Raw genomic sequence first — 23,251 nt, 5'->3', positions numbered from 1 at the left:
CTCCCGCCCCCTTATTGAAGTAAATTGTTAATGAAGGAAACTGTGCTCTTAGGGCGATATAAACATACCTACGCATCAAGTGCAGAATGGTTCCATTACTTCCTGGTTTTTGTAAATAGTATGTTAAAATAAATTACTGTTAAATCCTGGAAGATCTGGTTTGGAAGTGTTAAGGATATGATGTGAAATTCCTAGCATTCTGTGCCTCTAAACCTGTTGGAGTACAGGTTTTCAGCTGCTAGTCTAGCTAGTCTTCTAAATGTACAGAATTCCGTTATCCATTGGTTAGAAGACTACTTAACTGAAGTTTCTTTAGGTCGATGCAAATACGATTCTTCAGAGAACTAGTTTCCGATTTAAAATATTTGTATAGCAAATATATGCAATTCTTATGATATCTATAAGGTAAAGGCGTGCGTGGCTATGCCATTGAGGTGTACATGGAAATGAACTCTCATGTTTTCTGGACATCGACACTAAGAGGATAAGAATATATACACGTATTATGATGGCAGAGTTTTACGAGGGTTACTATATAGCCAATTAGCTAGTCTTCTAAATTGTGACAACTCATCTTGCCTGTGATTTTCCTAAGACGCTAAGACAATGTAGGGATGACTCTAAAAATGAGCCATGGACTTGCATAGCTCTCCCATAATTTATTTCGGCATTTCTCCAAAATTAAGTTTTCGCAAATCTGATCGTGTCTTAGGGTGCTATGCATAGACATTTCGCTAGCTCGCGCTACGAGCGTGCTAAACTAGCCCCGGCTATCGACTGATTACTTGTACAGGATTCATATCATATCATATCGCTAACACTGGTTTATGAATACGAAAAACGTTAGTTCGCTGATCATCCACCGGAAGCCCGCGCTAAGAATGTCTATGAATATGGCCTTAAGAATTTATGGACGAGCTAATTTCGGCTTCACTCGCACGGCCTCTTCGGATAGTATACTGTGACGTTCCCCTCTCCTCATGTTACAGTGGTACTTAATAGGTTACGTCCATTTTTTTTTTTTTTTTTTTTTGCTTTTCCCTTCAAAATTTTACTAGGTTCCTTCAGAAGAACGGCGAGATAGAGTGAGACAAGTAACCTACTGGCTTAGAGCTCCCATAAATTATTTTTCGCAGTCCCTTTAAATCCTTTCAAGGACGGCTCACACACCTCTTACAAGGGAACGTCCGATTGTAATAAAAAATTGACAACCTAATTTTGGGCCCATAAATGGCGTGGTAACGGTCATTCGTAGGGATTTTTTGTTTATGCGATTGTACATTCTTGCCCGCACCATAATCGTGTCCCGCTTCGCTTCCCAGTTGGGGAGGTTCCCTTGTTAGTTGTTTTTCCCTTCTTAGTATCATGTCTCTTATCATAACTGTGTTGGGATGTGCATTTCGAACTGGCGGCTCAAGGTCAAACAAAGGACTGCATTTGTCATGTGCTTACCCCAATTCTCGACCATTCTCCTGAACTAAAGTCAGCTGGGACAGCTGGAATTAAGTGTTTCAGTTCACAGTTTTCAGTTCAGTGACACGTGCGTGGTTTGTACATTTGTAGGCCTACGTTTGTACGTGACCTTGATCCGCCAGTTTGAAATGCACATAATAGAGGCAGGTCAGTTAGGTTACCCTTGATCACTTCTATGCTAATAGGCCTGTTGAATTCTTAATTTCAGTAGCACCAACATGAAAATAAGACAGGTTGCGTTAAGTTGCCCATAGTTTCACACTTGCAATTAATGTTAACAATTAAAAAAATAATAATGATATTTAGTAAATTCACACTTGCAGACACAAACCATATACATGCAATTTATCTTAAGTGGAACGATTTTAATATTGTCTAGTATAGTTAACTTCAGCAAATACTTTTACAAATTAAACTCTTCTCCATTCAAAATCACAACACTAATTTCGGATTTTAGGTAAAAACCTATTTTGTTCCTCATGATATATACAAAAGAGAAGTTGTATATATACGAATTATGGAAATATATGTTCGAAAATGGCGGTCCTATACAACCTAAAAATACCTAATTTCACGTTAGAAACTATTTTTACCTAATTTTACATTTTCCAATTTCTACAGTTGGTAATATGGAAACGCTGTGTAATTCTGTATGCCAGTCGTGCCTTGATAACAATCGCAGCTAGTAATCTACACTGATGCAGCCCCGTACATGATTGCTGCCGTTAAATTACTTAAAGTATTTTACCCTACCTTGCTCCATATTACTTTACTTGCCCATGCCATGAATCGCGTAGCTGAGACGATACGGCTTGAATACCCACAAGGGAATAAGCTGGTTTCCACAATTAAAAAGGTTTTTATTAAAGCACCTACGAGGATTCAATTATTTCGAGAGCAACTTCCCAATGTGCCACTTCCACCAGAACCTATTCTTACCCGATGGGGAACATGATTACAGGCCGTGGAATATTAGCCTACAGCAAGCATTTGAAGGACATTAAGAACTTTGTTTTGAAACTGGGGGAGGATGCAATGAGCATTACTTCAGCTAAAAACTTCTGCAGGACCCAACAATTGCCCGGGATATTGCATTCATCAAATCACATTATGTATTTCTGGTCCCCATTATTAATGCTCTAGAGTCTTCAGGCAAACCGGTCTACACGCAACTGGGATTGATAGAAGAGGTGACAGAAAAAATCAACTTGGTTCCTGGTTACGTTGGTGAGAAAGTTTCTGAAAAACTCAAATCAGTGCTTCAAAAAAACCCAGGACTGACAGTTCTCCGCACAGTTGCTGACATCTTGGCTGGCAAAACATCTGAACATGCATGTGCTGTTCCCTTGCATCTAATACCAACATTTAAATATGCTCTGGTGTCATCAGTTGATGTGGAACGCTCATTTTCGGCATATAAGATGGTGTTATCTGAGAAGCGATGCAGTTTCTCAATGGAAAACTTAGAAAGGTGTTAGTTGTTTACTCTGGCTCTAATTATGGACATGTACAATGAAATAATGTCAAATATTTCGGCTAATTTGTAATGGGAAATGAAATAATGTCATTTTTTGTTCACCTATTTTTGTAATTTTAGGACCTATTTTGAATTGTGATAGAACCTATTTTAGGTACCTAATTTAAGGTTTTTAGGACCTAAAAGTCCGAGGTCTACTAATTACCCTTTCACTTTTTTCTTTCCAATATCCGGAGGTTCAGTTCATCACAATTTTGAGGTAACTGAACTTGGTTCTTTGTCTAGACAATTGAGCCACAGATTAATATTGTTAATTTACCAATTAATACATAATTTCAGAATTATTGTTTCTTTATTTAGTAGTGCTGGAAGTGAGAGGTGTTAGAAGAGTAGCCATAGTCATTAAATAATCATATGGAGAATAGGAGATCATTTTTTAGTTGTTTCTGGCCTTGGAATGGATAAGTATATTCAACACGAGGAAGTAAAGTTCCCCGTGTGCACAGTAAAACTTGTACACGTTTAAGAACATGGCTCCAATGCCCCGGTAGTTCATCTACCCCCAACTTACAGCATACAATTAAACTATAAGACTATACAATATTTTTCAAAGTTTTATTACGTCGTCTGTGGTTGAACACCGAACCTTCTAGGAAGGAAAAATCAGAAGATCATAATATTGAGGAATAGTCACAAAAATATTTTTTTTCGGAAATGAAAACATACCAACACAAACACTGAGCAAATAGGAACAACATTTTGATAGCATTGTGAAAGTACATTTTGATTACAATATTGCACAGTGCTGACCTCAACGGGAAATATATGAACTATATGAAAACAGAAAGAGTAAGTAATAATAAAACTATCAAACTTGAAAACCTTTCATTTGTGCCACAACTTATTTCAGTGTCTACGAATACTATGATATCCACCACAGCTCCGTTTCTAAGTTTTCACATTATTGTAGAGGTGTTAATAAAATTCAAAACCTAACTAGAGCACTAAAACCGCTGCAGTATGCAGAGGAAATCTGGACGAGGAAACGAATAGACATACAAACTCATGGACTGGTTCCTCTTATGTGCGGTACACATACAAACAAAGGACCTTGGCCGTACTGTAGTTTCAATGGGAGTCATTATGAAGACTTTTTATAAGATCAGCATTTTATTATGCACATAAAATTCCATTAAGTGTATTTATAATAAATGCAGATCAAATTATCACTAACACCTCCTCTCGAAGTTCGTACATTTTGCACTTTGCTACAACAGGAGAGTTGTTTTTCAGACATGTGTGTTTGTTAATATCTTACGTCATATATGTACTTTATTACGCAATCTTAATTACGTTTAGCTGCAACAGTAGATACTGAACAAAACATATTAAGCCTATAGGCCTTATTATTTAATCTACCGTTACCATTAATAAAAATGACAGAATATCTTAGTAAGCCTATTTACGTCAATATTTTCACTTTAACGAGATTTATCGTAGAACCTATTTTTTAGTATAAGTTTCCTTACTGGTTAGCGTTTGGAGCGTCGGATTTTCAAGCCAAAGACATGATTTAAAATCTTGGCGACTACAAATGAAATTTGTGGTGATAAGTTTTCTCAGGATACTCCAGTTCCTACCGTCATAATTTCGCCATTTCTTTATTCAGTACAACTCATAAAAATAACATAGGAACAGATATACCTCAGCCGCTATCACGTTTGCTTGCTGATCCGGGGCTGTGCTCGGGCGTGGGTTCGATTCCCGCTTGAGCTGATTATCTGATTGAGTTTTTCCGAGGTTTTATCAAACTGTAAGGCGAATGTCATGTAAAATCCATGGCCTTATCCGCCAAAATACCACCAATCCCATCGACATTAAATAGCCCAGCAGTTGTGATACAATAATTAAATATCCAACTAAAATAGGATGTAAATTATTATTATTATTATTATTATTATTATTATTATTATTATTACTGCATTATATTCGGGTAAAATGCTGTCACTGCCTTGTACTCAAGGCTCTGATGGACGACGTCAGACACAGCGAATTACCTATCCCTGAAAGCAGGGGCGGATGCAAGGGGGGATTAAAGGGATATATCCCCTCCCGAAATTTTGAAGAAAAAAAAATACGAAACAAGAAACAAAAATAATATTAATTTTAATTCGTGAATGTACATAGGAATTAGAGAGTTTTCCACGTAAATTCTCTCTGCTAAAGTTTTAAATTCCAAGAACTGCAGGGAGACAAACACAGCATTCTTACTTAAAGACAGAGAGTCATGAAGAGTATTTTAGGCTTTTAATTTTCCTTCTCTTCTTAGACTATTTCATTAGTCAGCTCAAGGACAGGTTTTTAAATCATAAGGGAATCCTAAAGTCCATACAAACTTTGCTGCCTAAAAACATAGTGCGAGCATCAGATGAAGATTTAGAAACTGCTGTTGAGGTTCTAGTGATCAGTGGCCCAATGATGTTGATGCATCACCAGAGTCTTTCTTCAATGAATTGAAGATGTGGAGAATAAATTTCCTTGATCAGAAAAATCTTCACCTAATACCTACTGATTTTATATCATCTTTGAACAGGTGCAATGAAATTGTTTTTCCCTGCACTCACAAGGCGCTGAAACTTTTCTGCACGTTGCCTGTAACTACAGCAACACCAGAACAGTCGTTCTCAACATTGCGGTATTTGAAGACTTACTTGAGGAGCACGATGGGAGCAGACAGATTAAATGGACTGGCCTTGATGTATACATTTAAAAATGTAGAAGTAAAAGCTCATGAAGTACTGGATCAAATGTCTAAGAAGCCTCGTCGCCTTCTTCTGCAAATGTCATTCTGTCATTCTTTTTGTATTGCAGTCATTGTAAATGTTAAAATTAAAAAATTATGGTTTATTTAACAACGCTCGTAATTGCCGAGGTTATATCAGCGTCGCCGATGTGCCGCAATTTTTTCCCTCAGGACTTCTTTTACATGCCAGTAAATCGACTGATATGAAGCCTGTCGCATTTAAACACACTTAAATGCCATCGAGCTGGGTTGGGGTAGAACCCGCAACTTCGAGCACAGAAGGCTATACCGACTAAGCTACTCAGGCCAACTTGTAAATGTTTGTGACTCGGAAACAAATTGTAAGTATATAAACTTATTTCTCATTACTCCATTTTTACTATCTCCTCAAATTCCTCCCCGAAAAAAAATCCTACGTCCGCCCCTGCCTGAAAGATATTCGTGGACTTGGTCCAAAGAGCCTACTGCTAAGTCACATCTGATGACGTAATGTTCACTGCAACCTACAGACTTTTCTCCTTGTCTCAAATTTATTTATGATGGTAGTGGTGGGGGCTAATTAGTGGTATTATGACAGGAAATTCAAGAACCTCGGGCAATCGCGTCCCAACGTCATCTTTACCCGACACACATTCTAATTGAATCCCCTGAGTCTTGATCCTTCGTATAAGTTCTAAGATATGAAAATCTGACATTTAGGCAGTCTGGCTAACGATGCGCGCATCACCGACTACAGGGCAAGAAAAGGAAGTTTTATCTTCGTCGTAACTTTCACATAGGTATTATAACAGGGGCAACATTTCAGTTTACATGGGGAGGGCAAGAGTTTTTAGAGAATACTTCGTAGGATTTATAGCACAGCATACTCCTTCTCTATTATAAATATTATCATTGCCTTATATTTTTATACTTTGTATGTCTCATTTATTTTGACCTACTATTCACATTTTATTATGCATTTTTTCTTTCTATATGTTATATGTCTGATTTCTACAGACTTGTTGTTTACATTATATTATGATTAGGCCTATATTCTTCAGTTTTGTGTGTAAAATTGTAGTGTACTTTACTTTGTAAATTTGTATAGTGTTTTTTGTATCGCAATTTTACTCCAGGTTGAGTGTTAGAGAAGGCCGTATGACCTTAACTCTGCCAGGTTAAATAAACTATTATTATTATTATAATATTATATTATTATTATTATTATTATTATTATTATTATTATTATTATTATTATTATTATTATTATTATTTCCTCTGAAATGAACTATTTTCTCTACCATAAATTGGGGTATACTTGACCACTGGGGTAAATTTATCCATAAAAAAGAAGATTTTATAATAGAATAACAGATGCACTGAACATATTTTAAATGTAATTCTACAGAAGAGCTAGACCAAATGAGACACCATTTTTAACACTACGAATAGTACAGAGTACTAAGAACGTTTTCTTTCCGACACCCTATACTTTTCACAGAATAACTTAGAACTATTCATCTGTTGTAAGTGATAATGAACGGATAGATCGCAGCCATTTGTCTACATCAGACGTCACAAGCGAACGGATCATTTAAATGTAAAAAAGATTGTTAATTATATTGAAATATATCCTTCTTCAACAATAATTTCTATCTTCACTAGCACTAAAATGCTTTCTTGCTGGTGCGGTGCAGATCTACAAATACCTACTGTCCAGAAATTTGCATCTGTATCTCTTGAGCAAATTTAAGGTACATAAATTACAGGTCTCATCAGCACGTGTCATTACGGTGGCAATACATCTACTCATTATTACGTAGGCTACAACAGGTGAACAGTTCTAAATTAGTACTGGATGCCGGAAAATAAACCCACGTGATTAGTACTCTGTGCAGGGTGGGTACAAAGTCCCGTTACCCCCTATAAATACCTCAAATATACACATTATTTATGTAATTCCGGTCATAATTCAGACATACATCCACTATACACTAACTGCGAGTCCTAAGTGTCCAAAGATTCAGTGTGTCCCCCATCATTCTCCTCACAAAAAAATACGTCGCCAGATTCGGTGTAACATTCGCTTCAGCATTGCTGGTGTAATCTGTTGAAAAGCTAGTCGCACGGCATCCTTCAATTCATTATTGGTGTCGTACCGTTCCTGTGCAACAATGCTCTTGATGAAACCTCACATCACATTGTCACAGGTTGTGTGGTCAGGATTGCGAGGTGGTCAGTAGAGAGGTAAGATGGGTGACCAGTACACCCATTTTATCATTTCCGTTCGTGAGTACCTCAATGAGGTGTTTTCTTGTGTTTATTTAACGACGCTCGCAACTGCCGAGGTTATATCAGCGTCATCAGTGTGCCAGAATTTTGTCCCGCTGAAGTTCTTTTAAATGCCAATAAATCTGCTGACAAGAGCCTGTCGCATTTAAGCACCTGGGCTACACGCAACCTCGGGCACAGCAGGCCAACGCTATGCCTACTGCGCCACCCAGGGCGACGATGAGGTGTTTCCACAACTCTGGATTGGTCGTGGGTCACCCATCTTACCATCGTCTCTCAACTGGCCACCTCGAAGCTCTGACCTTACAACCTGTGACAATGCGCTGTGCAGTTTCATCAAGAGCACTGCTGCACAGGAACAGTACATCACTGATGAATTGAAGGACGCTATGCTACGCGCTTTCCAACAGATTATAGAATGTCGCACCGAACCTGGCGACGCATTATTTTGTGTGAGGAGAATGACGGGGAACATACTCACCCTTCAGACATTTAGGACACACAGTTAATGTAAAGTGGATGTATGTCTGAATTATGCCCGGAATTAAATAAATAATGGATATATTTGAGGTATTTATAGAGGGTAACGGGACTTTGTACCCATCTTGTTCATGAAAAAATGGTGCCTCCTTTGATCTAGTTTTCTGTATAATTACTTTTTTTCTCTAAAGTATTTTTTTTACTATTTTAAGTTACGAATAGGACTGATATCATGATGTATTTATTTTTATGGTCAAGTGTACTCCATTTTATAGTAAATTTTCAGCTTCCACATATAGGCCTGGTTTTAACTACTTCTGCTACTTGTACAATACGCAATTTACATGCACTTGCTGTTAATATGATGTAGAGGGAACATATGAAATACACAATTTTACTGATAAAGAAATTTTAATTCCAATTTAAAAAAAAAACTTTCATTTACAAGAGCTAACAACCATTAATGTAGTAAAGAGTAACGTCTTGGTTTGGTTTCATTAGAGCAAAATCATTAACTAGCTCGCCTTTTTATTTATTAAGCGTTTATAAAAATCGAATATTTTAATATTAATTAAAAGTACAGTTTTCACACTTTTTCTTAGTAGTACTACTCAATTATTAATTTCTTTTAATCTTAAATCATTTTAATATTTAAGTACAATTTTCAAATTATTATTTTCTTTAGTAGTACCTCAATTATTAATTTCTTTTAATTTTAAACTGAGGGGTATAGACCTAATTGGCCCCACCCTTAAATTAGAATCAACTCGCCGACTGAATACATAAACACGGTGTATTTCCAAAGGTAAAGGCTACCGGAGAGCTAAGCTAATCCCTTACGACCTTTCTGTAGAGGCTAAGAAAACACATCTCTATTCCCTGTTCGACTCAATATTTCATGGCATAAACAACGAAAATCACTTTTTTATTTTCAAGTTTTACTGACTTTCAAGAAGAAATTTCAACAGAAATTGGTGAAACTTCGATATCTGTCCACACTACACACGGGAGAGAAATTATACTAAAGTCATTGAAACCTTTTCACATTCCTCGGCCTCACGTCACTTAGCTATTCCCTCAACTAACCCAACCTTGTCGCATACATAGGCCTCATGTCACTCAGCTCCCTCATATAAGCTATCTAATCCATAACGAAACGCAAATCAGACGTTAGTCCCGTGTGTGGTGTGGGGAGATATCGAAGATTGGCCTAGAAATTTAATGCCAATTAATTACTTACCATGTTTTGTAGAATTATAATTTGAACACTCACTTCACTAACACAGTACTTTCACTATTATGTTTCTCACATTTGTTCTATCCTAAAGTTAACGTCATCAAACATCTGAAACACGGAGTAACACAATATTCGAAGGCTACGAAATTTGCAATCACACTGAACGTCTTAAAAAGTACGTACACAAAATGATTAGTATTTCTACGATTTAGTGTTTGAATAACAGTAACAAACTTTCAAAACAAACTATGTTGCCACTCGTTAGGTCTTCATTTTCTCTTCACACCTCAAACACCGCAGACTTGAAGCGTTTGTATTTAAACAGCACGCGCTGTCCTTGTGCAGTGCTACAGGTACATTAGCGTACTGCCAGAGGAAGAGAGAGTGCTTCCATACATACGTATTCTTCACCTCGCCTCTGCCGTCAAGCACATCTGCTTAGCTGTTTGTTAGTATGGAGGCGTTGTCGCTAGGATAAGTGCAACTTGCTGACGGAAGCAGCCAGGAATACCGCGACTCGAAAATGAACAAGCAGACTTATGAAAACTTGTGCTAGGGAGGAAATGTTGAGGAAGATGGTGGGTTTGGATTATAGCTTTGTAAATTAATGTTATCTTTCTACAGCAATTACGGCATGCGGGTGCCTAAAGGGCTGGGTGGAATTTCTGGTAGTTCTTGCCGTCAACAGTGGTTTAAATCACAAAGCTGAGTCGCAGATCAATGTTTACAAACATGTTTAACAGTACAGTTCACATTAAATTGTTATAAAAGGTGGAGCGTTTGCAGCGAACTATTTTTAAAGTGTGATGAAGCTTTGTGGAGTGAATAATATATGTAATTAAACAACCTAATAGCTTATTCATATTTTTTAGTTTTGTTAATTTACACAATTGGAGTTATTTTTTTTGACGTGTGATGTCTATATTTGACCTACACTGAGAAAAAAATGCAAGGATTTTGTGGAATGGAAATTCTGCTTCGGTTAACATGGAAAATCTTTACGTCATATCCGATAAACTGAAAATGTAAACAGCCCATTCCTATCCACAAGGACAGTCCACATATATACCTAACCTATTTGGAAAAAATTAATATAATAATAAAAAAAAATGTTACTCAGTTGTGCTCTGTGCACAATACATGCTTAACTATAAAAAGTTACTCACATACAGATTGATAAAATTAATGGGAATGGCAATATTCACGGCATTTTCTAATGTGCTTATATTATACAGTAAAAAAAGTTAATTAATAAAACTGTCTAAATCAACAGTCTTTACTTTTCCTCTTTATAGTATATTCTGTTATAATGCAGGAAGAAAGGAAGTGATCGTAACCTGTTAAATGATTCCATCAATGTAAGCAACAACTTCTTACAAAGTAGATATTTATTCACGGTGAATTTCATGTTTTTATTAATTAACACTCACAAAAAAGACTCACTAAGTCATAATGAATTTTCACAATGATTGTTCCCCCGTACTTTCCATTTGAAAAAGGACACCTCCCTATAAATTTCTACATCCGGAAAGGATCTAGTTTTCGAGATATGTATTTTTTAAATTCTTCAGTCCAGAGCTATAACAAGCTAATGCAAACAATGCTATGTGCTAGACATATCAGGCAATAAATCTTATCTAGCTGCATACCGTACTGTCAAAATCTCCTTAAATAATATAAGTTATGAAAATGATATATAATATTCACGAAATTGCTGTAGAGTAGTCTGTGAAGAAATAAGGAAATGTAAGCATCTGAAATTACTCACTGTATTGATCACAGTAGTGGAAATCGTTGTAAAAATTCTCAAAACACATCAGAACTTTGCACCACGAATATTTAAGAAAAATAAGTTCCTCACAGTCAGCTTTAACATCAACGTGAAAACAGAATTCTATAGGAGTGACGAATTTATCAGGTTTGATGTCAAGGTACCCGGCTTTATGCCAGTCATAATTAAACATATTCACATACGAGGTTCATACTGAAAGTCATGAGCAACCCATTGTTATAAATATTAATTTATATTTTTTTTAGACAAATCAGGTACATCATGCAAATCAAGATCATCTTAATCTACAGACTTTTCTGTCACTTTTCAACATAATCTCCACTTCTTTGCACACATTTTACCCGCCGTTCTGTAAGTTTGAAAATTCTCTTGCTGTAGAAGTCCGTTTCATCTTCCCGAAGATTCTGACGCCCTGCTTTCAGGATATCCTCCAGCGTCTTGTAGCGTTGACCTCGCAGCTGCTCCTTTACAGAACCGAAAAGATGGTAGTCGGAGAGTTCCAAGTCGGGACTGTAGGGAGACTGCGGAAGAGTTTCCCACCCAAATGTTCTGATTTTCTCCACGGTGACACGATCAGTGTGAGGCCACGCGTTATCGTGTTGCAGGATGATCATCTTTCCAGGGCGTTTTACCCGCAATCCACGACGGAGTTTAATAACTGTCTGAATATAGCGGACAGCATTTATGGTCTGTCAGGTTCAAGAAATTCAAACAAAATGCATTCCAGAACTCATCAACTCTTTCCTTGTTGCGTTTCGTGGAAGCAATTCGAGGGCGACCGCTACGAGGCTCATCTTGGATGCTCGTGTTCCCATCTTCGAAATGTTTCACCCATCTCCTAACACTGCTGATGCCCATGCACACATCTCCGTATGCACACTGAAGTCCGAGGTGAATTTCAGGAGCAGATTTTTCTTCTTTAACAAGGAATTTAAAGACAACACGCTGTCGAAACGAATCATCGTTGTCGACCATTTTGCCTATGATTACATTATAAAAGTTAATGACGTCGCAATATGGCAATACATATTGTAAAGTTTGTTGATTGATCATATAATCGTTTTTGTTACATTATTGAAATTTAAATTATAGCAATGTGCTGCTCATGACTTTCAGTACGACCCTGTAACTAGGAAATGAAAATTTTATTGATTATGTGTTGAGGACTGTAATTTTTTCACGTTGTGTCTCTGATGCAATATAATATTCCTGCCAAGTAACAAAACACTATCAGAGAATTTTCGAATGAAATTTTTCCAGTGCCTAAAGATATAAAGTCAGGAGGCTGGACAATCAGAGTTGTGTGCTTTGGAATTGTTAACACTTCTACCATTTTTACCTTCTGGAGTTATTCTTTCTATAAGCCTGTCTACCTCGGTAACTGGTCCACGAGTCTACCAAAAGAATGCTATGGTCACTGACAGATGGAAAATATAGGCATACTTCTTGAAACAACTTGAAGAGTGAGATTTCATAAGATTTCCCGATTTTGACGGCAATTCATAAACATTTAGGGCCTTAAACATTTTCTTCTTAACGATGGCAATGGAAATATGAGACTTGTATGAGGTCAAGTGATTATTTCGAAAATCATACCTCGAAGGTTAGGCCTTCTCCGGATGTAGAAATTTATGTGGAGATTTATTTTAAATGGAACGTATGAGGGAAAAACCGTTGTGAAAATCCATTATCACTTGATGAGTCTTCCTTGTCAATATAAAGGTTATCCTTCGTTTGGCAATCTACATAACAACGTCCACATAAATAAGATGTCTGCATGAGTTAAATACTCTCCACGCTTGGACGTGCGCTATGTCTAAGAATAAGCGCAAGGCACTGAATGGCACCACGGGCAAACAGAAAGGGTAGTCACCTCGTAGAATATTAAGTACCTCACATTCAGGAAGTCCGGAGTTAAGATTTCCGAGGTCGCTGCTTCTGCCTAGGATACCAAACAGGTTGATAGAGTGTAAGCATGAACCTACATTTTTGTATAACTAAAATTTCTGGTTATATATGAAGAGTCCACTGCAAGAATGATGGATGTCACTTTCTTGTCGAAAATGAACCACGACTGTCAATGCATAGCTTAATACATATAGAATGTACATAGAGAGTTATATTGCATTAACACTGATAGTCATTGTCCAGGAATGATCGATAAATCACAGTTGAGCTTTGAGCGCTAAGCATTTCAAACTTTCAATTGCTTCTCCTGCAAAATGTATTCCAAATGACATCCATCATTCTTGCAGTGGACTCTTCACATACATACATACATGCACGCATGCATACACGCATACATACATACATACATACATACATACATACATACATACATACATACATACATACATACATACAGGTTGAAAGAGGACCGATGCACCAAAATGAGCTGCTGCCAGCAAGTCAAAAGGAGGACAGCAATGGCCAAGGAAGCTTTTAATAGAAAAGGAGCATTTTCTGCGGACCTCTGGAAAAAGAATGAAGGAAGAAATTATGAAGTGGTTTGTACGGAGTGTGGAATTGTATGGGGCAGAAATATGAATATTACGACGAAGCCAAGAGAAGCGAATAGAAACATTTGAAATATGAATATAAAGAAGAATGGAACGTGTGAAGTGGACAGACAGAATAAGAAATAAAGTTGTGTTGGAAAGAGTGGGTGAAGAAAGAATGATGCTGAAACTGATCAGGAAGAGGAAAAGGAATTGGTTGGGCCACTGGCTGAGAAGAAACTGCCTATTGAAGGATGCACTGGAAGGAATGGTAAACGGGAGAAGATATCAGATAATAGACGACAGTAAGATATATGAGGAAACGAAGAGGAAGGCAGAAAATAGGAAAGATTGGAGAATGCTGGATTTACAGTGAAAGACCTGCCCTTGGGCAGAACACTAAATGAATCAACAAATTGCATTGTTACCATAGTAACTACTGTATATTGCTTCTGTATAAAACATGAAGTAATGCATAGCGATAAAAATATTCTTTCGAATGATATTAAAAATCTATAGGATGTCTAATAAAAGTGTTCTCGATCACTTCATTTACTCGCACAACAGTAGTCGCAAAATTATTTTGTTTCCATAAACACATTCCTTTCTAAATACAAGGTTTTACGTGTCTGATCTTCTGTTCAAAATTTCCTTAATGAATTTTAATTTCAGTTATAAATAATTTTGTAATTACTTAGTTAAGTAATTATCTGTAGTAATGTCACGAGAGGTCTGAGATTTATTAGGACTATTTAGTGAATAAAATAAAAATATAAACAATATATCCCTGAAATTCGCTCACAAATTGTTAATAATTGTATATTTACGAATACTTAACCTATTCAGACATTGTGAATTTTTTTATTGGGTTATTTTACGACGCTGTATGAACATCTAGGTTATTTAGCGTCTGAATGATATGAAGGTGATAATGCCGGTGAAATGAGTCCGGGGTCCAGTACCGAAAGTTACCCAGCACTTGCTCGTATTGGGTTGAGGGAAAACCCCGGAAAAAACCTCAACCAGGTAACATGCCCCGACCGGGATTCGAACCCGGGCCACCTGGTTTCGCAGCCAGACGCGCTGACCGTTACTCCACAGGTGTGGACGAAATTGTGAAGTTGAGATAGATTGAATATCGATTACTGCAATAAAAAAATTGGATGTTATTTAGTAATGCCAATTGCGAAAAGCGAAATACAGGTTTAACAATAGTAATTACATGTAGGCCTACTGCACTTTTCTCTTATTATTATAACAGAAATACGTTTTCATTATCTGCTGAAATCATAATATAATTTAAACATTTTATAATATAATTACAAATAACCCGATTAATACATTAATTAAATGAAGAATTGTTAAAAACGCAGTTCTCAAATCTGAATGGAGTGTAATTTTTTTTTCAGGCAGGCTACAATGGACATTGAATTAGAAGATGAAGATGTGGAAGTAGAATTTCACGCTTTATTTAGTACTTCGTCGTTACATTACACATTACACCGAGAACTAAGAACTATGAAATATTGTGTGGATACAGCTATACAGCAATGCTTATCATTCACACTACAGCGAGACATATATTGCTAAACAGTGAAGCCATCTCTGTATAGATAATTAAAACATATTTTATTACGCCATACGGAAGGCAGTTTGATCAACGACCTTGTATGTAATATACAAGGTCTTTGGGTTTGATATGCGCTGATGTTACATAAATTTGAACATCTGACTTTATTTTATAGGTTACAATTAGGTTAGTTACCTGTGGGCGCGGGACCATGTGTCATCTGTCTTATTTCGACAGTTACTCCGTGCTATAGGAGAGCATTTTCCATAGATCGACAAACGCATTCTCGCTGTAGTGTGTAACGGGACTGAAGCTGCATCTGCACAGTTCAGTTTTCCATGCGCGTATGCATCCGGTCTGGGAAGAATATTGAAATGATCAAGTTTAAAACGTACGTTCAATTAAGATGCATGAAGATTTTGTGTCTACACGGTGCACCGTTTTGAAAATCGTCTTCACTGCGTAAATATATTAATTAATATTAGCAATCAATCTTGCATTCATTGTTTGAATGCGTTAAGTTGAAAGAACATATGCATCTTAATGGATTCATGCTTATCAATTTACGGGGAAACAGTTGGCGACACCGATTAAACAAAAGAACGACCATGCGATAAATTGATAGCGATAAATCTAGCTGCAAAAATTATCGCGATGTTTGACTGTGATTGGTTGGAATTCAAAATTTCATTACACTTCATTGCTCGAAAATGGAATGACGTCATATAAACGAAATAGTCAAGAGAATCCGAACTAGCCTACTATAAGAAATCTCCCTGCTAACGTTTCTAACTGCGTTATTTTTGGTAATTACGTAAGTAATCTACAACTAGATCTTACTTAAGTATTGCTGAGTTTACGACGTTACTGAGAAATGTACAGATAGTTTAATATAGTGAAATCTCTTTAAAAACTGGAGTATAAAAGAATCTTCAATAGTTCTCAACGCGTGGGATAGAAACATTCTTTGAAGTTTACGATAAAGTTATGTAAGAGCTATGGCGACACTGACAGGTATACAGTATATAAAAGTGAGATACAAAGAAAGGAATGCGAGACTTGCACGAGGAAGCAGTCCCAACAATATTACCCAGGGAAATGCGTACTGTACCGTTCCCATGTGTGATACAGTAATGTCCCGAATTCAAGTTATCTGCTCGTATCTTTATTTCACTAGTTAGTGAACCTGGAAATACCCGTGCTGAAGCATTGTTTTTTATATAACGCGTAAATTCCAATCAAATTTCACATTGAAATAGACTTCTTTAAATCGATCTGTAGTACCGTTAAATTTTATGGACAAAAATGTTTTTATTACAAGATTTTTCCAAATTCCTTAATATACAGCACGAAGACTTGTTTAATTACACAATTAAAATTTCTGATGACTCAAACGTGTAAGTGAAAAGTACAATATAACTTGTACAACTATATGAAGGGTTCAGAGCCATAGTGGGCCAAGCGCCATTTATTAAAAACGGAGAAATCAATGGTTAAAGTTAAGTAAATACCATAGTTTAATGAATATTGACATACCATTTAGTTTTAATATGCATACTTTATATTACCTGCTGTATGTTTCATTGAATTATGGCAATCACTTAATTTTAACTCTCGTTTTTAATATATGGCGCTTGGCCCACTATGGCTCTGAACCCTTCATATATACAGTATATGTCCTGTAATTGTGTACATTAAACCAGTGGTCCCCAAAATATGGGTCGCGACACCTTGGGGGGTCGTGTAAGGAGCTGAGTGGTCGAGAGATGTTTTACAAAATAAAACAAAAAAAAAACTTTATTACATACATTTATGTTATATTTAGAATTGACACCAACTATTAGGGACTGATTTAAATAATATTTAGAGCATTAAAGAAACAATTCAATGACTGTCTTTTGCAATAAACTAATAAATGACAGGGATATGCTAACATTTAATCCTGTAAAATTTTGTGTTTCACTCTTTTAATTTCTAAATGACAATAAATATGCTTTCGAAGATGTAGTCAGGGACACGTCACAGAACTGACATTTCCACACTCAGAGTTGCTGCTCAAGCATAATATGGTCTAATTACAATTGTACAAATCATAATTAAATTACAACATGATGTTTTGGCGAATTTCGTGATTTCTAGCTCTAACATGTTTTCAGAAAATTAATGAATTTTTCTGAACTGAAATGTTAATTACGCACATCATGTTAAAGTAATCAACTTGAGATCCTGATTCCAACCGCTTCGTAGTTCATGTCGGGGGCACACGTGGGCCGAGCTTGTACCGGAAGCGTGGGTTCGAATACCAGTATGAGCATCTGACTGGGTTGTTCTGTGTTGCGTCACGTTATATCGTCATACTATTGACTAGTCTATTTTTAAATCCAAATGTATAATTCAGATATCCATCGAAAACGTTGATATAAAATACTGTAATTACAGTTATTTTTAACAGAATTAATGGAAAACAAAAATAACTTGGAAAAACAAATAATTTTACGTACGAAGTCTGCAATTGTATTAACTGCTATCATAGGACTGACAACAATGAACTCTCAGAGTAATGCCGACATCTAAGAAAGACTGAAAATGAAGAGAATCCTGGAAGATAAAGAGATATTGTAAGGAATTAGTAGACCCTTGGGTTTTTCTCTGAATTCTTTCGTTTCCCCATAATATAAATTTACATCATTACGGCCGATCTCAATTCAACTGTGATATTCATAGCATTTCTCCGATCATTGGTTAGTGACGTGCGGAAGAATCTGGTCTGGTGGGGATGCCTGAATGAAACCTAGATACTCAGCAAACCTCAACACGGTTGAATGGTTTGGGGTTAGAATGTGCCAAAGAGGAGTTAAGCCCGGTTCAGACGGTGCTTGTTTCCGTGATGGATTCCAAGTTGGCTGCGTAGATGGCTAGCCTGCGTGCTCACTTGTTGGAAGTAATGCGCTCTGGTGGCTGCTTTGGTGGCTAACTTGGTGGATTTCGAAGGTAGGTTTCTTGCTATTTTTCGTGTTGGTTTGCAGGCTGGAACCAACGATGATATACAGTAGTATCACCACTGAAACCATGTCGCCATGTTCGTTGTTTTTCCAACTAAACCTGTTTTTTCTATATTCTCTAGTTTCTAAGAAACAGCAATTAAATATCGGACTTTAGCTGCTTTGTACTTATGGCTTAATTACCTTATTACGACATATACTATTGATAATGTAGGACTTTAGTTGTTTTCCACTCACGGTTTAGTTTCTTTTTGACCATGCGTGTTGGCAACAGAAAAAACAGCAGATGATTTTCCAATTCGAAGTGAAAAGAGCCAGCTCCGTGAAAAAAACAACCCTCACCGTAGCCAACACGGAAGCCAGCACCGTACCCACCACGGCACCCAGCTTGCTAGTCAGCAAGGAAACACCCAAGAAAACAAGCATCGTCTGAACTGGGCTTTAGTGTTAGAGTTCACTATGATTACGTAATATTAGAGTTGTCCCTTCCCTTTTAGAATAAGGACATTATATTATTATTATTATTATTATTATTATTATTATTATTATTATTATTATTATTATTAGCCTGGAATTCCATTACTTCAACTGATTCGGTGAAATTGAAAAATATTCAAAGAAAATTAATTTCCATATGTGCTCTTCGATTTATACCCAGTTCCCCTGACTTTAATGATGAGATTACCTGTAAATATTTTAACTGTTGTAGCCTTTATTCTAGACGTAAAAATCTTGATTATCAATTTTTTTTGCAAAGTTATCAAGGGTGATATTGATTGTAAGTCTATCATAAACAGTATCAGCCTTCGTATTCCTACAAAGAGTTTAAGATTTCAAAAAAAGTTTTACAACAGAAATTCAAAATCTCTTTCTCCAGTCTGTAGATGCATAAAATATGCCAATGTGCATGGGAACAATTTAGATCCTTTTAAAGTATAGTTTCGTTTATTAGTATTTGCTATCATTGTTCTCAATTTTATTTATGTATGTTTTTCTTGATTTAAGATATTATTTTATTTATTCTTGTACCTTTGTATCTTCCGTTTGTGTATTGTGCTGAACTATAATTGGCCTCTGGCTGTTGTTCAGCACACACATATTATTAATAAATAAAAAAAATACTAATAAATAAATAAATTACTATAATAGAATTGGTAACAGTATCAATTATAAATGAGCAAACATCGTCTATCCAAATTATACAGACAAATGTCAGTGACATATTCTTCGCTACAACTCCAAACCATCATGGTCATCATCAGATATCCGTGTTAGGCCTATTGGCCTGTTCCATCCCACCTGGAGGATATATCTTGCCACCTTCTCCTTCCTGGGCCTACTCAAATCCTTGCATATTCTTGGTCTGTAATTCATAACTGCTTTGGGTAGTCTTCCACCGTCCATTCTTAGAATGTGTTTATGTCAATTTTGTTTCCCTTTCTCTATTAGTTCAGTCATGTTGAATATTTGCAGTTAATTTATATATCCTCGTTTCGTCTACAGTCACGAATAGGAACACTTACTAGTGCTATCACATACTTCATTTCGGACGTTTCTACTTTTCGTCTGTCTAATCTGTTCAAGGTCCAGTTTTCGCATTCATATTTGAATATAGATGTGGCCATAACTTTATATAATTTTAATTGTGTAGATCTGAATGTTTTGTGTCTTAAATGTTTTCTAAAGGACCGTATATTCTTCCAAAATTGTGTAGTTTATTATTTATATTTTATTTTCGACTGTAAGAGGATATCAAGATAAAAGGACACAGCATGTGCACTTGGTCAAAATGAAAGTGGCCGGCGTCTAAGGGTGCTATTCATAGACATTTCGCAGCACGCGCTACGAGCGTACTAAGCTAGCCCCGGCTATCGACTGGTTACTTGTACAGAATTCAGATCATATCACATCATATCGCTAACACTGGTTTATGAATACGAAAAACGCTGATCATCCACCGGAAACCCTCGCTAAAAATGTCGAATCGAGTATTTCCGTGAGCGCTCGGGACAGCCAGGCTTTGTTCAAAAGATTGAATAGGCTATATTCTTCTCATAGGTAGCCTATAATGGGGAACACAACTATCAATCACTAAAATCTTCCGAAAAAAAAAATCATATACGAGATTTAAAACAGACAGCTCGTTCAGAGTGTTTAAACAGTAAAACAAACACTATATAGGCCTACTGTATAATAGGTTCTCAAGTGGAGTACGACCATTGCTCGTTACAATGCAGTACTTACTGTAGTGAAACTCTTGCGTAGTAATAGAGCGTTAGCTAAGTGTTCGTGAGGTTGCAAGTTCAAATCTTCGCGAAGCTACAAAGCTTTTTTTTATGCATCAGTAAAAATATAACAGGGTTTCGACATTTTTTTTATCCTCAGAATACTTTTCGCTTTATTATTTTTTTCGTGTCATAGAAACTTTTGACGATAGATGAAAGTGACACTAAAAGCGACAATCAGAGGGTTTCAAATTAAAATTTTGTGTTAATGATTTTATTAATCCCTGCTGCTTTGCACTCTATTGCCTAAGAAATATTCAGTAAATACAGTATATCGACGGTTAAATAAATGGCAATAATTAATTTGCACGTTGTGCTACAGGGAATATGATTATTATACTAACCTAAGTCCATGATCATCAGGGCCAAAACGTAGTAATTGTAAACAAGAAGAAAAACCATAATTCTGATGACAAAATATATCCTAATTTCCTGGAATTATAACGACAAATTTTCACCAATTTTGTAATTATCTGTAAGTAATATGAAGTAACATAAGCAAAATTATTTGACTACATTACACTAAAACGAGTTGTAAAAAATAAAAGAAAGGACGAAACAAAAAATTCTCTACGGAGATTCGAAGCATGCTGTGGAGGTAGCCCAAATCAGCGCCTTGTATTATGGAGTTAACTAAAGCGGCGCACGGAGGTTTACGGTGGTGAACTGCGTGCTCACCCGAAGGGACTTAGACAATTTTCACTGCTCAAGAGACCGGCCACTTTCATTTTAACAAAGTGTACAGCGTATGCCAGAAACATAAATTACAAGAATATACAGTTATAATCCTCGTGGGAGAAGAAATCCAGGAAAATCCACAAAACATGGCGGAACTAGTTCTGATGCAGTTCTGATTAGAGTTGAAATGGGCCTTATGGCCTACACCGTAATGTCAATGATGATACTAATGGTGAAATCCCAAATAGTTGAAGATAGTAACCTGCTCAATAATCTTGTCATCAATTACTATTTTACATCACTATAAAAATATAGCAGAATAAAGAAGAAACTGGTTAACGGAAATCCAGAAAAATAGAAGAAATATGTAAATCAGATTTTCAGTCAAGTTTTATATATATATATATATATATATATATATATATATATATATAGAGTCCGGCAAAAAGATCTGACGTTTTCAGGTTGGCAGTAACTGTGGCTAAGACAGTCGCTCAGCGGCGGGACGATAGGGAATGAACACCATTATGGATGCAATTTCAGTTGCATTGGGTCCATGGAACGCATCGCGTCGGACGTTTGCAATGGATATGTTCTTTTTTTTTTTTCAAAACAAATAATTCAGTAGTAAAACCTGTCTGAAAGACCACCCCTCTTGAGAGACCACTCCTCCTAGAGACTGATTTTTTAAAGAACCGAATTAAAACTTCATAAAATCAATGTAAATCACACCCCTTTTAAGAGACCACCTCTCTCCCCGACCACCGACCAGTGATTGAATAGTCATTTCCTTAATTTTATACCTTTTAAAAGACCATACTGTATTTTAAAAATTTACAATTTAGTATTTTATTACATTACTGTAGCCTAAATAAATTCCAAGAAATTCATACAGTATTAGAAGTTAAAATGATGTTTCGCAAAGTTGGTAAGTGATATCGTATTCACGTTGAATGTCCACCTCTGCCCTTAATCCCTTAAGGAATGTTGGGGATTGCTACGAAAAAGGTACAATGACCACTTGCAAAGGCCTCCGAGGTATGTTAAAGGGTTATTTGCATCACTATTGAACAGTTTCTTGAAAGATAAGATTTCTCATGCCGTATGACGGTTTTACTTTTCGTTTTGTACATTAAAAATCAAATCGTTACTTGTTAATTACAGTGCAATAATTTATTTTTCTTCCTCCTACCTATTAGAAAAATCCGGTGATCAACCCACCGATGATGAGGATGAAGTCAAGAGAGAATTTAAATCCGAAAAAATGTGACTAGAACAAGCCTTATGTAATATTGAGTTAATTCAACAATCGGCACCACTGAAAGACTGTATGAATCGAGAGCATATAAATTAACTTCTTAACATATTAAAGAATAGTTTTGAAAATGAAATTGTAAAAAGGAAATGTAAAAAATTTAAGCAGAATTCAATTTATGATTTTGTGAAAGGGAATCAAAGGAGAAATTTTGAAAAATAACGTAAAATAAAAAATAAGGTTCTGATTTGAAGCTTTTATTGTTAGCAATATTTTCCACGTTTTTATTTGATTAACATAGAAACATTTTAACCCATTATGTGTAAAATAACTCCCCCTATTGAGAGACCACCCCTCCGAAAGACCATTTTTTCATGGAACCAGCAGTGGTCGTTTAATACAGGTTTTACTGTAGTTCTTACACAGCGTA

General features: G+C 36.2%; 1 protein-coding gene across 3 annotated transcripts in view; it reads right to left on the bottom strand.

Moving 5' to 3' along the window:
* The window catches only part of LOC138703391 (ras-like GTP-binding protein RhoL), a 204,237-nt gene that overhangs the window by 80,567 nt on the left and 100,419 nt on the right, over nt 1-23,251 (bottom strand). Inside the window, exon 1 of one of the 3 annotated variants that reach the window (XM_069831219.1) lies at nt 9,745-10,163. The exons of the other annotated variants lie outside the window; for them this stretch is intronic. Within the exon in view, the coding sequence (XP_069687320.1) occupies nt 9,745-9,747 (3 nt within the window). The 5' untranslated portion in view covers nt 9,748-10,163. Of the gene's footprint in view, nt 1-9,744; nt 10,164-23,251 lie in introns of those variants that run through there. 3 annotated transcript variants of the gene reach the window in all.

This window comes from Periplaneta americana, chromosome 7, assembly GCF_040183065.1.
Source record: "Periplaneta americana isolate PAMFEO1 chromosome 7, P.americana_PAMFEO1_priV1, whole genome shotgun sequence".
Classification (NCBI taxonomy): Eukaryota; Metazoa; Arthropoda; class Insecta; order Blattodea; family Blattidae; genus Periplaneta; species Periplaneta americana.
The sequence above is the reverse complement of the archived record's forward strand: the minus strand, read 5'-3'. Positions and strand labels throughout refer to the sequence as shown.